Source organism: Pelobates fuscus, chromosome 9 (genome assembly GCF_036172605.1).
Source record: "Pelobates fuscus isolate aPelFus1 chromosome 9, aPelFus1.pri, whole genome shotgun sequence".
Classification (NCBI taxonomy): domain Eukaryota; kingdom Metazoa; phylum Chordata; class Amphibia; order Anura; family Pelobatidae; genus Pelobates; species Pelobates fuscus.
Window position 1 is genome coordinate 31,437,968 of NC_086325.1, and position 16,118 is coordinate 31,454,085.

Below are 16,118 nucleotides of genomic sequence, written 5' to 3' on the forward strand. Positions count from 1 at the left end.
CAACCTATTTTGGGAAGATGGCAATAGTTCCTTATTATTGCTTACTTAAGTATGATAGACATTTTAATCTATGGGGAAAAAAAGTATTAAAAAAATATGTGATTTTATACAGTGCTAAATTATTCCACAAAGATATACAATTATAGAAAGATGATACTTAGAAATGAAAAATGCCCTACTCATTCAGTTTACAGTCTATGAGGATAGGAGGTAGATCATAATATGTCTGACCAGGATCCAAACCTGGGTGTCTCTGGTTACCATTGCTCTAACAAGCCAACATTCAGGCGATAGGAGTGCAATGGCAGATATATAGGATAACTGGAACCAATTTAAGTGTGTGTACAGAGATATAAGTAACCATGACAGTGTACAGAAACATTTCAAGAAAATGGCCACGTTACTGTGCTATTTTTTTTATGAGCGTTATTTTCAGAACAAATCATTTTGAAAGGCAAAGTGCTTCCACATATCTCTCCTGAACCAGGTCAGAGAGATTTTAGATGTATAAGTCCTTTTAAATTTAAAAACAAAATCAAAACAAACTGTAACATTTAAAATAAAAGGTGAAATTAAAGAGCTATTGTTTTTCACATACCATGAAAATTCTTTGTGTCTTACAATAAAAAATGTAGGTATTTATATTTGATGCGATGAAATGTGAAATTGGGAATAAAATACTCCATTAATCAATGATAGTCAAACTCTCTTTCCAGGCTGCATGATGGACAGCTCCGGGAGGCAGCCTTAGTTTTTAGCCATAATTACTAGTTAAATGTAGACAGAGGTTCCGGTTTCCCTACTACGTTGTTCCCCTATATGGTCTTAGCCTATATTATTTTTGATATGAAGAAATACAATGAATTACATCTAATCTACTTATCTAGGGTGAGGTTGTTTTTTTCTGGCATTTCTCAGCTGGGGTCCGATTTACAGTATATGCCAAATATCCCTTTCCTTACAGGACAGATTTATCCACTAACACCTTGATTTGGGGAGAAACAATAAGATCTAATGCCCAATATAATGTTTGTAAGCCAAAAAAAAAAAGTAAACTTTATTGTGTCTCTCTTGTCTGTGGCACCGACTCCTGGCATTTAGCATTTAATATTGTATGTATATATTATATGACAGAGGTTGGAAAAAAACCTTTAATGGCATTTTTTTCTCTCTTGCTCTGAACGATTTGTTGGCCACTGTGCCGGCATTTTTATAAATGATCTTTTGCACTTTATATTGGTCATGGGTAAGATAACCTTTGGCTAACTCTGTACCAAAGATTTTCAGTCTACCTTCAGATCTAAGGATCAAAGAAACAGCTTTCACAAATCTGGATTCACATAGTTAACTGCGAGATTTATTTTAGCTCTATTTTATCCACCTAACTTCATTGAATCCATGCCTTAATTTAGAAACCAGGTTTCTTCACTTTCTATTATATCAGTTCGCAATCCATCTTTAAACATGTCCTTGATTTTTTTTTTTTTTTATCTTGTCTGTCTACAGATAATTGGATGCAAATCCTTTCATCTTTGTTTCCAATTTGCTGTTCGTGTTTGAGTGTTATGTAAGTGACTTTTACAATACACTTTGTATCTCGCCGTTTATAGTGGGGATTTTTTATTTGATGGTGTAAAAACTTACAAAAATTAAAGAGCACCTACCATGAGCAGAACTACAAAACTACAAAGTGGAATGACAATAGGTCTTCAGCTTTAAATTGTTCTAGGCATATTGCTAATAAATTATTACAATGAATGTAGTTTGTAATGTGTATCTCTGTGCCTACAGCATGTCAGTGCATTTCAGAGTACAGGTAGTCTAGAAATCACAGATGAGGAAGCAACATATCAGTAAACGTACATTTTAAAGAATGGCACATGTATCACTTTGAGACAACTGTCTAATTCAAAAGCGTTAGCTGTAAATGAGACAGTTGCCTTAATCTGCAGGCTTAGAAAACAGGTAAGTACGATTTTTTTCTTTCAATTTACCTGCTTCCTCTTTCTTATGCCTTCCACAGCCCCTCCAGGGAGGTCACTGATCTAACCAATCAGTGTTCTATCCCTAGGAATGCTGGAAATGTGCATTAGGCATGCTTGACACATATATACATGTGCAGTTTGAAGATCTCTTCACCTTGCAACATGCTTACAGGGGTAGAAAAAAAGAAGAAAGTCTGACCAACGTGCTCACGCAGAGAAGACTCTGGTGTTGTGCTTCTCTACCCTGCTAATGCACAATGATGCCCTATTTCTGTCATTAGAGGACTGGTCTGAAACGGAAATAGGTGGATGAAGAAACTGCCTTAGCTGAGAGGCGTGCCCAATAATGAAATCTGACCAAGTTTATAAACGTTTATTAGAGTTGTTCTTGATTTATTTTGGCTTGCGTTTTTGTATAAAAGTGTTGGCTTGCTGGTTTAAAAAATAGGTGATAACTGATGCATGTCACAAACATATGTATTCCTGTACGTTCCTCCTATCAGATATCGTATTGGTACAATGTCCATCATTAAATTCTTATTGTTATTGGGGAACTTGGCCTGTATATGCATTTGTACATTTCCACGAAGTGGTGCAATACACTTTTTTCTCAGTGTTGTGATTTTCCAACCAACTATAGGCAACACTGTAATTGAGATATAGAATCAAATAATTATCCATAAACAAGCTGCAACTTACAAACAACCCATGCCTTGTTTTACTGATATGTTTAGGTACACTATCTCTATTAGATCTTATATGTTGGTGGCTATAGATTTTATCGGTGTGGGATTTTCTGGAAAATATTTTAGTCAACAATTAGTCTCACTAAGCATACACTATTACATAAATTCCGTAAATTAAAAACACATTCATTTATGTTTCAACTCCTAACTTCCCTGTCTTGAAACCAAACCATGTTTTGTGTGTCGTTAATCATTATAGAATAATCCCATATGTACTTTTCGCCATTGATGACCTCACAGAATGAACATGTTGTTGAAATAATACACTTAAAACATAACAAATCAACTAAATCCATCGTTCTTTCAATATTTTTCGTGTTTGTAGGTCTGAGCAATTCTTGTGCCATCAGTGAATGCTTGTCTTTCGATGATTTCAAGTCTTCTTTTGAAAGTCCAAAAAGGTCCAATTATATAGTACAAAGTTCTATTATCTTTAGCAATAGTTATCCACATTTATTCCAAATCTGAAACATAGGAAACAAGTGCCAGTAACCATATTCATTTATAAATTTTCCTTTTTATCAATTTGCTTTGATCAATATGTACAAAACATTTTATTCTGTCAAATCTCAAAACGTAATACCTAACTGGGTGAGAATGACAAAACTTTCATAATTAGCAACTAGTGATGTCCCGAACAGTTCGCCAGGAACCGTTCGCCGGCGAACATAGCGTGTTCACGGTCGCGAACACGCGCGATGTTTGGTCCGCCCCCTATTCGTCATCATTGAGTAAACTTTGACTCTGTACGACACAGTCATCAGACACATTCCAGCCAATCAGCAGCAGACCCTCCCTCCCAGATCCTCCCACCTCCATGACGAATAGGGGGCGACCGCGAACACGCTATGTTCGCCGGCAAACGGTTCCCGGCGAACTGTTCGGGACATCACTACTAGCATCCCATTGACATGTAGAATCATTTTGCCTTGCAGAAAATGTGCCTGTGGGATCTGTAGTGAGTTCAGTTTCACCAAAAAAAAACTGTTTAAATGGATACTATACTCACCCAGACCACTTAATTTTAAAGAAACTTGTATTCATGACACTAAAATAATATAGGTTGAAATATGTATTCCTGACACTGTTGCTCTAAAATAAGTTTAGGCTTCTAGCCCCCATTACCTTTTTACAGCACTGCGAAGGTGCGTTGCGGCTGGCTCTGCTCCCGCTTTGCCCCATTGGCTGAAATCAAACTTGATGCACCAATCAGAATCTCTTCGTAGAAGAGAATCAATGCATCTGTATGAGGAACATTCAGCGCCTCTGTGCAAAGTGTGGAGTGCTGCACCGTCTGAGTGACTGCCACTAGAGGTGTTCCTAGGCAGTAATGTATAGTGTTTACATTGAAAAGCGCTGCAGGGAAAGGCTATAGACACCAGAAACACTACATTAAGCTGTGGTTGTTCTGGTGACTATAGTGTCCCTTTAATTGAATGGTCTGTGTGCAGTGTACCTGTCCTTTTAACCCTTCACTGTAAATTTGAGAAACTGCGGTGTTCTTATTTTAGATTCACAGAACGTAAAAAAAAAAAAATTGTTATGTGGTTCTGGTAAAAAAAATACAAATATAGACCCCTTTTAATCACACTTTCAGAGTAAGAGACCGCAGCAAGTTATTTATTTCTGGTTTGTATTTCCTCTCGTTACTTTTAGCCTACGTTTGCAAATCTCATAAGGAGATGCTGCAAATTCACTGTTCTAAAATCGGAGGGGGTAATGGTTGCACTGGTAAATCTAGACTCATTAGAATATATTCAATGTTTTTAAAATGTACAACCATCAGACTCTTGAATAGATTATTGCACCAGTTTTCTCACAATCTCTTTTAAAATGACCTGGCTTTTTGCAGTAATAACAAAACCAAATGTCTATGTACACTGGGGGCCAGGGGAGAGGGAGTAAGTGCCTTGGCCCTCGGCATTGAGAACTAGCAGGACAAGGCAGGCAGGTAGAGAATAGATTAATCTGATCTTTTAGTCTATACCAAGTTTCCCTTCAAAAACATCCAATTATAGAAATGATCGTTTTTATCATAAAATTTTGATGTTGTTGCTCGATGTTGATTTTCAACAACTTTTGACAATTATATTTGATCTAACTGCTGATCTTGTTTGGGAAGGAAAGAGTCATTGAAAAACAGAACATTAACTTTCATCAGAGTGGGTCAACAGACTGCCACAATGTTTCACTGTGTTTGATCAGTGTATTTGTTAATTTCATTAAAGGGGCCACTATAGGCACCCAGACCACTTCAGCTCAATAAAGCTTCAGCTAATGTAAACTGCTATGTTTACATTAGGGTTAATCCAGCCTCTAGTGGCTGTTTCACTGGCAGCCACTGGAGGCGCGTCCGCGCTTCTCACTGTGAAAATCACAGTGAGAAGACGCTGGATGTCCATAGGAAAGCAATGAGAAATGCTTTCCTATGGGCTGGTTGAATGCACGCGTGGCTCTCGCAGCACAAGCGCATTCGGCGCTGACGACGGTAGGAGGAGGAGAGTTCCCCAGCGCCGAAGGAGCACGGCGCAGGAGAAAGGTACGGTAAGTGTTTTAACCCCTTCAGCCCAGCGGGAGTGGGTCACTGAGGGTGTGTGTGTGTGGGGGGGGGGGCACCTAAAGACCCTATAGTGCCAGAAAAACGAGTTTGTTTTCTTGGCACTATAGTGGTCCTCTCTTCAATGCCTCTTTGCTAATGTATTATGTTTATAGATTAGGGTCCTGGTGCTAAGTTTCTCGAGGATATTCAGAAGGATGAAAATGACACCTTCTTCAGATTCATCCCCTGACTCATCCCCATCCCTCTGTTGTGTTTTATTCCTTGTATTGCACCTCTAACAGTCATTAGAAACCTCATGGAGGAATGAAGAGCTGGATTAGCTTCAAACAGTTTTCCAGTGGTTGATCTACTAACTGCCTAACTGGTTCTAACCAGGGATTTTAAAGGAGATTTTGTTTTTAAGTTATAACAGATGATTGCTTTTCCCTGACTTTTGATTTTAAAGTTATCATACTCTGATCACAAAATATGTCATTCTGCAACAAGCAAATCCTCACATATGGCTGCGATTTTCTATTTATCTTGGGTGCTATACCATTTATATCTTTCAGCAGTGGATGTTATTCTATTTACCAAAGTTACCTAAACAAATCTTCCCACGTTTAAGTTAAGTATCAGACCCAACAATAAAAGGATCTTTGTAACCCTCTCCTAATTTAGTAAACCAAATGTGGCCATTTCTACAAAGATTGTTCATTATTTGCATACATTTTTACACAGAATAAGACATTGGGTATATAATATCACTCACCAAAGACAAGCATGTTTCGTCGTTGTGGGACCCGTGCACTACGTCCACCGAAGCTCAAGTGGGAGAGTACTTTTCGGAGACAGCTTTATCGTTCTGATGAAAAGCATCCACTTGGCCGCCGGAAAACAAATCCTTGTCCCAGCCTGCGTGGTCAGACAGGGAGTGGACTTACTTCTCTGTTTGTCCATATGGTCCAAATAGGATGGGTCCTCAAAGTACTTGCTGTCTGTCCACCTCGATCTCAAGAGGATACCATGGACATTTTGAAGTGTTTGCAGTCTTTGTCAGCATTTTTTCCCCCATTTTTTTTAGTTTTTTTTACGCAAAATCTAAACGGGCGTAAGTCTGTTACCCTACCCGCTTTTAACAGGCTTGAGAAAACAAGACCCACAGATCCATTCTCCTCCCCCCCTCCCCCCCCCACAGTCTCAGCAATATTCTTCCTTTAAGAATCTCTTGCTTTCTTTTATAGCCTTTAAATAACATCACACAATTAATATTATGTAGGACAAGACTGCCATGATCTAGGTATGATGTAATCATGGCACACCTAGGTATGACTACATTGTCATGAATTAAACTTGTTTTTGCCAAAGCTCACCTTAGATGCAAAGGTCCAGGTCATTAACAATGACCTTATCAATCTTATCTATTGGAAAGTCTCCCGATCTTTAACAATGATCATTTAAATCTTCTCAAAGTCTTGGAAAGTCTCATAGTTTATTTGATTATATATTAAACATGTAGTATTAGGTTATCACAAAATGGAACTTGCTTCACAAGGTGGGTGTCACTCATTACCCTGCATCGATGCCTATATTGGCCAGAGTTAGACAGCCATTTCTTTTCAAGCACCACGGGCACCCAGGGCTGGTCAATCATTTTTGGTGGAGTGGATACTGCAAGGACTCCCTTGGTGCTGGATCACAGGTAAGTTTACTTTTTTTTCTAATCTAAATACATAAAGGCACACACTAAGGTTAAGATATATATATACCTTAAAGTGTCCTTTTGAAAATGTGCATTTATTGCAATAAAATGGAAGGCACAATGGAAACATATCCTAATAATTAATGGAACCTCCAGAATCCAGGTGTTAACCAGAAATAGCACTAGCTAACACATGCTCAGGTACAAATAAAGAATATTAGCATAAGACTACTATCAGTAGATCATATGATTCAGCAAAAGAAGCCAAGTTAACAAAATGTTCTAGCACGTATAAAATAGTATACAAAATTAACTGGATTTTCGGAATCACACCCGATTCGCTCCATTTGAACAATCCATGAAAAGCATTCTATTGGGCGATTGCTACATTTGATTGGCGCATTCTCTGCAATTTCCATAAATGTGTCCATTTTGGACAGGCAAAGTACACTGTAGTCACTGACAGTTGCTGAAGTGAAGCAGCAAGAGGTAAAAATGTATCTTTTTGTTTTATGGGGGCAGGGATAAAGGTACACTAGTGAGTGGGAATGGCATCAGCTGTGGTGGATCAACCTACAGGGAGAACTTGGCCTTGGCGCTAGCAGTGGGTTATCCAGGTTTTGAGCTGCCCTAGGCAGGACAAAACTCAGGCGCCCCCTTGCCCTGTCTTCTAAATACACACACATTCACTGACAGATACGCATACACTAGCTAACAGAAGCACACTCACACTCACTAACAGTCACACACTAACAGACACACACACTTACTGAAAAACACACTCACAGGCAAACAAACTCCCACACAGTCAGACACACACAGTCAGACACACACACACACTAACAGACACACACAGTCAGACACACACTAACAGACACACACTAACAGACATACACACTAACAGACATACACACAGTCAGACACACACACTGTGCTGCTGGGCGGGCGGCGCTGGCTGCTGGGTGACTGGCGAGTAAGCACTTCCTCTGAGCAGTCTGCTCAGCTCCCTCGCGCGCCGCAGAGTGAGGCTGGGAGCCGGAAGATGACGTCTTATTCCGGCTCCCAGCCTCACTCTGCGGCGCGCGAGGGAGCTGAGCAGACAGCTCAGAGGAAGTGCTCCCTCGCCAGCCGCCCACCAGCATGTCAGCGCCATGCTAGATAACGTCTTTAGCTTTATTTATTTTGTAATGAGGGGGGAAATCAGCATAGCAACAGTTACTCTGAGCAAAACCAGTGTTTTCTTAAGACATTTTTTTTTTGGTTGGACTATCCCTTTAAATGTTAACACAAATTGCACTTTGTTACTTTTAATAGTTTCTACACAACTCATTCTCCTCATTAATGTATAGGTATGTGGGGTCTGCAAGGTCAATAGTGGCCATCCAATCCAGAAATGCTACAAACACACACAAAAAAAATCTGAAATAATGAGAAAGTATGTGTATTTCATTTTTTGTGGTAATTTTAGGGATCTAGAGTACTGTAAAGATATTAGAATTGAATTCCACTTCTGCCCAGTGCAATAGAGCAATACACCCATTTGGATACAATTTGCCATTTTTGCAGATTTTTTTTTATCTGGTCTCTCTCATTTCTGGGATAAAATAGAAGCACCCAACTGCCCATTACTCCCCTCTGAAAAAGAAAATACATGCTGGGCTGTAGCATTTATGGCTGTTTGAGGGGTTTTTTTTACTTGAAAAAATGAGAATCGGATTGCACACCCAGAACATGCATTTCTTAATAAAGACACTTCCGTTTATAACCATAAAAAAAAAAAAACACTTTTAGAAAACCAAAAACACACTTTTAAATCTTACAAGCCTACTTGGAAGAGGGGGGACATTTTCCGCCTGACATCACATGATTACAAATATCTCTGAATGTGCAGTGTTTTGAGCAGAACCACTGGACATACTGACTCTTATCCCCAAGACCACTTAAAAAGTGGTTATGGTAGTTGGAGTAACCCTTTAAAATCAACTATCTTAGCAAACAAATATCTAGTTACACCTCTTCACCAAAGTACCCCAAAATTTGTGGGTACTACGACAATTTGCACATAAGCGAGAAACTGCAGTACACACTTGCTTAAACTGCTTCCAAAGACTTCAAATTTATGCTTTCTTGTGGTCACCTTCACCTAGAGTAAAGGGGCCCAAACCCAAACCCAATCTGGTCTGGATTTCAAATATCCACAAAAAAAAAAAAAAAAAAAGGGAATTGGAGGGCACACCCAGAACATGCATATCTTAGTAATGATGCTGCAAAAAACTAAATATATACAAAATACAGATTAAGGGAACAGCGGACACATAAAAAAAATACAGTTTTAAATCTTGCAAGTAGCCTTGTATTTTGTGTGTGCACGATGTTCCCTTAATGTGTATTTTGTATATATTTTGGTCCTTACAGTAACACTACTACTAAGAAATGCATGTTCTGGGTGTGGGCCCCATTCCGTTTTCTGTATACATTTGGGGTCCAGACCAGTTTTTTTAGACCAGATTTCTTTTGGGTTGATCACCCCGCCCCTCCACTCCAGGTGCCCCATTGTATATGACCACAAGAAAGTTTCTATTTCAGGAGAGTCTCTGGAAGTAATGTAACCCCCTTGGAGACCTGGGCTCTTTTGAGATGTGTTGTGTTTGTGACCAAGGCCTTTTTGACACTTTTGCCATGCATTCATTCTACCAAAATATTATCCTTTGTGTTAAAGCTCGCTCATACCTATTACATATCATTTTTAAAAAAGATTAACATGACTTTCTTTTGATACGCCATATGAATAGATAACACAATGTTAAATATGTATAAAATACTTAAAAACAAATAGTTTTACATTTAATCATTTTTAAGAAAACAGACTCAAAATAGATTCACTAATTAGTCCTGATTGTTAAAATATGTCTAGGGTTTCAATTACATTTTACAAGTGAAACAAATACTTCAAGGAATGAATTACGGTTTTAACCCCGTAAGGACCAAACTTCTGGAATAAAAGGGAATCATGACATGTCACACATGTCATGTGTCCTTAAGGGGTTAATGCTAAAATGTTGCAAAATTTGGCATGTTGAAAGTATAACTTTTATAGTCACAGGATTCCAAACTGCTACACAAAAGTACATACATGTAGAAAGTACACCTCCAGGCTATTTAACTAAAAGCATTTTGACACTTTTCATTTAACCATTTTATCACAAAACTCAGTCAAAATATGTTTTTGTTTGTTTTTTACAGATGTGTCTTGCTTTGGGGAAATTTACAGACCACGTGTGACCCACTACTCTATTTGTGTTCTGGTACTCTTCTCAGGTACAATGATACCCCACATGTAAACCTTTGCCCCTAATCCTACCTCTATACTTGCCTATAATCCTACCCATAATCCAACTCTTAACCCTAATCAAACATCAGAGGGATTCCCTCTGCTGACGTTAGTTCGGACATCAGCAGAGGGATTTCCCAGCTCACACTCTGTGGGCACTCTGTACTGTATGATTGATATTGTAAATATTGTATGTAAATATTGTAAAGCGCTACGGAATCTGTTGGCGCTATATAAATGGCAATAATAAATAAATAAAAATAAATAAAAATTGAAATAAAAGAGCGTGATCTCCCTCGTATGCTGCACATCATTCACACTGTGGTGCTGGGCAGCTGGCAGAGCCCAGCATAGATCACGGGGCACAGGGGCATATAGAGAGATCCGAGCAGGGTTTTTGTTTTTCAAACCTTGGGGGTCTCTGTCATCTTTTGGGCAGGCTCAGAATCATAGCCTCTACAAATATATTGCTGGGTTTCTTATGCTGGAGTCATCCAGTGTTAGTCCGATACCTGCCGTGATTGGCATGTACCAGATGTTTCCTTGTGTGCCAACATGGTGCCTCAGGAGAGCCATTGCAAATGACCAATTTTACAGTAGTGTACAGAGTATGTCCACTAGCATGACTGGGTCAACGGGACACTCCAATCACTATGAATTTCATTTCATGGGATATGGTACCAAGGTCCCTGTTTCTATTATAGGACTCTAAAGAGTACAACTTTTTTTTATTTGCCTCTGATGGACTAAAATCCCCCTTGAATATACTTTGAATTCCCAGATATTTATAATGTAGTGGCTAAACCTACATGTATCTTATAACTGCAGTTATTTAAAAAAGTTACTGAAAATATTACCCAACCTCCTCAGTCAAATATGTCACACGGGAAACTTTCCCTTCCCTGTTACCATACAAGCACTTGTACTATCCCTAGACTAGGCACAGTAGAGGTTTCTGGGAGTTCAGCTGTTATCTTTGTGGTGAAGATCAGTATGGCCACAAAATATAATAGGATCAGTATGTTTGGCTCACTCTTGGTCTGGGAAAAACTCCATGCAGAAGCTGCAAAGCCTTGGCACATACAGCAAATTTCAATTTTGTTTTACATTATTATTTTTTATTTTTATAACATTTTGGCATACATGTTTGTAATGTACAATCTAAGACATATTAATTAATGGGTAACTCCAGCGTGGAGTGTTTCTGTAACTCAGACCTAGTGTTCTATTTGACAGAGAATTCCCAAGAAAATCAAGAGGTGTCTTTTCCTTCAAAGGAACTCTCCAAGCACCAAGAAAACCTGTCCAGATGTTAGCTTATCACTCTCAGCCAATGAGCTCAGCCCTTCACTGCAGGGCTTAGCTTGGGAAAACAGAAGTTCCTGCTTAGAAACATTCAGCTCTCTGGCTTTAGCAGTGGAGGAAGTGGGCCCCAGGGCACTCCTGGTACCATAACCACTGCCGTGAGCTGTAGTGATTATGGTGCGCGGAGTGATCCTTTTTCAGGGGGTATTCAGAGCTATGGAAATGACTGGCACACATATGTTAATTTACTAAAGTATAAATTGTCACGAAATTACAATATTGGGACAAAATAGCAAAACTGTGAAAAATACAATATTTAGATCAGCTGTTGCTTCTGTTCTGCTAGTTTGGTTTTTAATTTGAAATTCACTTCGAATTCCTAAATATTCACATACAATGTTTATTCGCTAAACACCAAATTGTACTGAACTGAAAATCGAATAGCAATATTTAAGCTAGCCAAGCTATGCACATAGCAGAGCTGGATAAATTTGACAAAATGTTGAGATTTGGTATTCAGTCCACTATACTCTGGTGTTTATTGAATAATGTCATCCTTGATAAATTGTTGAGTACATTTGCAAGGTGTTTCAACCAAAGAACAAATGTAAATGCTGTACCTCTGGCTGGTATCCCTGAGAACCTGTTGACGTTACTTCTCCAACGTTTGGCGCCACTGTTCCCTCCATTGTAGAATGTTTATAGTTTTGCCGACAAAATTCCAAGATCCTAAAACATAAAATCCAAATTGAATGATTAGTGTGCTTTTACACTACTTGCTTTAATTGTAGGAATACATATTCTAATACAGGGGTAGGGGCTCTCTAATTTCCGATACTATTCTAATACATGTATCCCAGTTCTCCAGAATGAGCTGAGAATGAGAAGGATTGGTCTTGATATGGCAATCAAAACCTTCAAGGTATTTTCTCCAGTTCTTGGGACACCAGAGAATACAAATCATAAGCCATCAAAGATGGTCAAGTGCATAATAGAAGGTTTGTATCGTGTCTCTACAACCACTCTGCTTGCTGCTGGAAATTCTAGAAGGTGTTCACAGACTCCCCCTTCACCCCCTCATTTTTCCATGTATATATAAATACAAATTATTTTTTTCACCCCTCCTGGGTAGTATTTTTATTCCTCATTCTCGGGTCCTTTACCAGAGGCCTGGGAATCTGAGGGTTCGGTGCAGTGCCTTAGCTGTTCCGAGAAGAGCACTCTTTGTTATCAACTGAATGGCACAGTGGTAATGTCACTGACTTAGCACTGGGAACCACAGGTTCAAATCCCATTCTGACCACTGCACCAGTAAGGTGTCTGTGGGCAAGATACCTAAAGATATATACCCTGCCCACCTGAACAATATGAGAGCAACACGAACCAACCAAGAGAGTCATGCTGAGGTCAGATGCTAAGGTACCAGGGCAATCTTACAAGTGGGCTCCTGGAACTGCGTGAATGCAACTACATGTGGAGCTTATGGATGAATAAGAGACCAGCATCTACAACATATGAATGAACATCTTCAAGAGGAATCTACAATACTGCGTTTCTAAGACTTAGATTGGGGATTCTGTTATTATGGTGAGTGCCATACTTACTTCTGTGTTAATAGAATTAAGCATATATAAAAAGACCAATATGTATGTCTGAGTGAGCAGCTAGCCATATATGTGCATATCAAAGTAGGTGAGTTTGAGGTAGTTTTGTGCGTACATATTAAACGCTCAATTTAAATTCGAAACCCTAAACAGGATTATTTACTAAAGTGAATGCATAGCTGAGTTTTTCCAGCTAGGAGCTTTTTACCTTAAATTTGAAAGTAACTTGGAATTCTCACATTAGTGGATAACCCTAATATGACTTTTTCTGTAGGGACCCATGCCCCCACGGTCCAGAAGTAATATAGGGGTGAGAATAGTTTTTTTTTTTTTTTTTTTTTTATTATTTCCAATGCCTTCCTTACCTATGGCTGCAACAGCACTAACTGGGGCGAGTGAATAAGGAACTGTCACTTTAAAAAAAAAATGCCAATTCCTCTTTAAAGAGGACCTGTGACTTCCTACTTTCTAGCTACATTATCATTAGTTACTGTGTGTGCAAATTATTTTAAAATTATTGTTTTTATAGTTTATTTTTTTATGTTAATTGACATGTTTTGCATGGCTAAGCTCAGCAAACTATACAAATTAACTGACGGTTCTGTGTGTACAATACAGGCTCACATATTGTGCTGCTGTATAAAATGGACATGTGTGTGTATGGCATATCCCCATTACATGCCTGTGTGTGCCCCCGATGCACTAGGTCAGTGCAACACAGAAGTGCATTGAAAGTCATTTTTTCTTTAAATACCTCCACTGAATTATTCACCCCAGTAAAGGCTGCACATAGTGTTTCTGTGCTGAAAGAACCATCCCATTTCACTTTAAAGTTTGTATTAGCTGAAATGTAACATTTATATAAAGAGCAAATGTAAACGTGTTTGATAAATAAAAATACATGCCTTTAGTGAGTATCCAGATGTTACATTATCTAAACTAAATAAATACACATATTGCCTGTAGGCACATCTTATTAATATGAACTGTAAACACTTATATTCATTTGAAGAGTTTATTCACTAGAATATGTGACAACTTGTACTCCAAAATAGCAGAATTGGGGAACAACAGAAATAGATTGTGGAGTAATTCTGCAGAATCTGGAACTGTCTGCAGAGAGAGAGAGAGAGTCCTGCTGCTGTAGAATCTATAAGGCAGATACAAAACATGAGAGATACCAAATATTTGAAATCCCCCTAGAAAGATGAGTACATTAAATAAAATAATAAGCAGTGACAATGTGTGTGCACTATCCGGAGCTATGGTGTACACAGCAGTAGAATGACTGCCTGCTCAGTGTTCCATGTTAGAACGTTCGGTCCAATCGAACGTTCAGCAATGTATCAATGTGTGATCACGTGCTGCACACTGGAACTTTGTTGCAGCTCCCTCCCAGACAGGTGCAGCCCTCTGTCTCACACCAAGCAGTGCCAGCCTAGGAAGTGGGGCACACTGCGCATGTCCATTAAAGGGGGGAAGGGAGGGAGGCACAGATCTACCCCCTCCTCCCCCAAACACCCAGGCCTGGAGTTTAGGAGCCCGCTGGGGGTTATTGCAGGCTGGATTCCCATTAACACGTGCACTGCCGGAGTGCCAGGCACCGGGCCGGGAGGGGTTAATCCAGAGCCAGTGCTGGGGTGAGGGGAGGGCCTGTCTGTGCCCGGAAACAACCCCCCGCCCCCAGAAATTCTGCAGGAGATCTCAGCCTGTGCTCCCCCCCAGATAACAGGACCGGTCCCTGCCCATCACCCCCCACCCACCGGTCATATATCCCCCATCTACCTACCCCCTCCCCGGGCGTGGGGGATGACCAGGGCCGCTCCGGGTCCTCTCCGGTCCGGGACCAGACAATGAAATCAGCGAGCCCGATCATCAATTCTAATCATGATCGTGACGTCACGGCAGACAGCAGCCAATGGGAGGGCGAGATCAGGAGCCTGACATTCCCAGGGCTGGGAGAGGATGGGGGGTGGGGGGAGACTGATCTACAGGATAGAGGGATACAGTGTTACAGTCTGTATAATACAGGATAGAGGGATACAGTGTTACAGTCTATATAATACAGGATAGAGGGATACAGTGTTACAGTCTATATAATATAGTGTTACAGTCTGTATAATACAGGATAGAGGCATACAGTGTTACAGTCTATATAATACAGGATAGAGGGACACAGTGTTACAGTCTATATAATACAGGATAGAGGGATACAGTGTTACAGTCTGTATAATACAGGATAGAGGGACACAGTGTTACAGTCTATATAATACAGTGTTACAGTCTATATAATACAGGATAGAGGGATACAGTGTTACAGTCAATATAATACAAGATAGAGGGATACAGTGTTACAGTCTATATAATACAGGATAGAGGGATACAGTGTTACAGTCAATTTAATACAAGATAGAGGGATACAGTGTTACAGTCTATATAATACAGGATAGAGGGATACAGTGTTACAGTCTATATAATACAGGATAGAGGGATACAGTGTTACAGTATATATAATACAGTGTTACAGTCTGTATAATACAGGATAGAGGGATACAGTGTTACAGTCTATATAATACAGGATAGAGGGATACAGTGTTACAGTCAATATAATACAGGATAGAGGGATACAGTGTTACAGTCAATATAATACAGGATAGAGGGATACAGTGTTACAGTCTTTATAATACAGTGTTACAGTCTATATAATACAGGATAGAGGGATACAGTGTTACAGTCTGTATAATACAGGATAGAGGAATACAGTGTTACAGTCTATATAATACAGGATAGAGGGATACAGTGTTACAGTCTATATAATACAGTGATACAGTCTGTATAATACAGGATAGAGGGATACAGTGTTACAGTCTGTATAATACAGCCTAGAGGGATACAGTGTTACAGTC

At 39.4% G+C, this 16,118-nt stretch overlaps 1 protein-coding gene across 4 annotated transcripts in view; it reads right to left on the reverse strand.

Annotated features, from left to right (window-relative positions):
* The window catches only part of HDX (highly divergent homeobox), an 80,286-nt gene extending 65,182 nt beyond the window's left edge, over positions 1-15,104 (reverse strand). For 3 of the 4 annotated variants that reach the window (XM_063431854.1, XM_063431852.1, XM_063431851.1), the window contains exons 1-2: positions 15,002-15,104; positions 12,229-12,337 (exon numbers count right to left, since the gene is read on the reverse strand). In XM_063431854.1, coding sequence (XP_063287924.1) covers positions 12,229-12,297 — 69 coding nt within the window. In that variant the 5' untranslated portion in view covers positions 12,298-12,337; positions 15,002-15,104. Of the gene's footprint in view, positions 1-12,228; positions 12,338-15,001 lie in introns of those variants that run through there. The other variant, XM_063431853.1, reaches the window with a different exon arrangement.
* Positions 15,105-16,118: the final 1,014 nt, after the last annotated feature.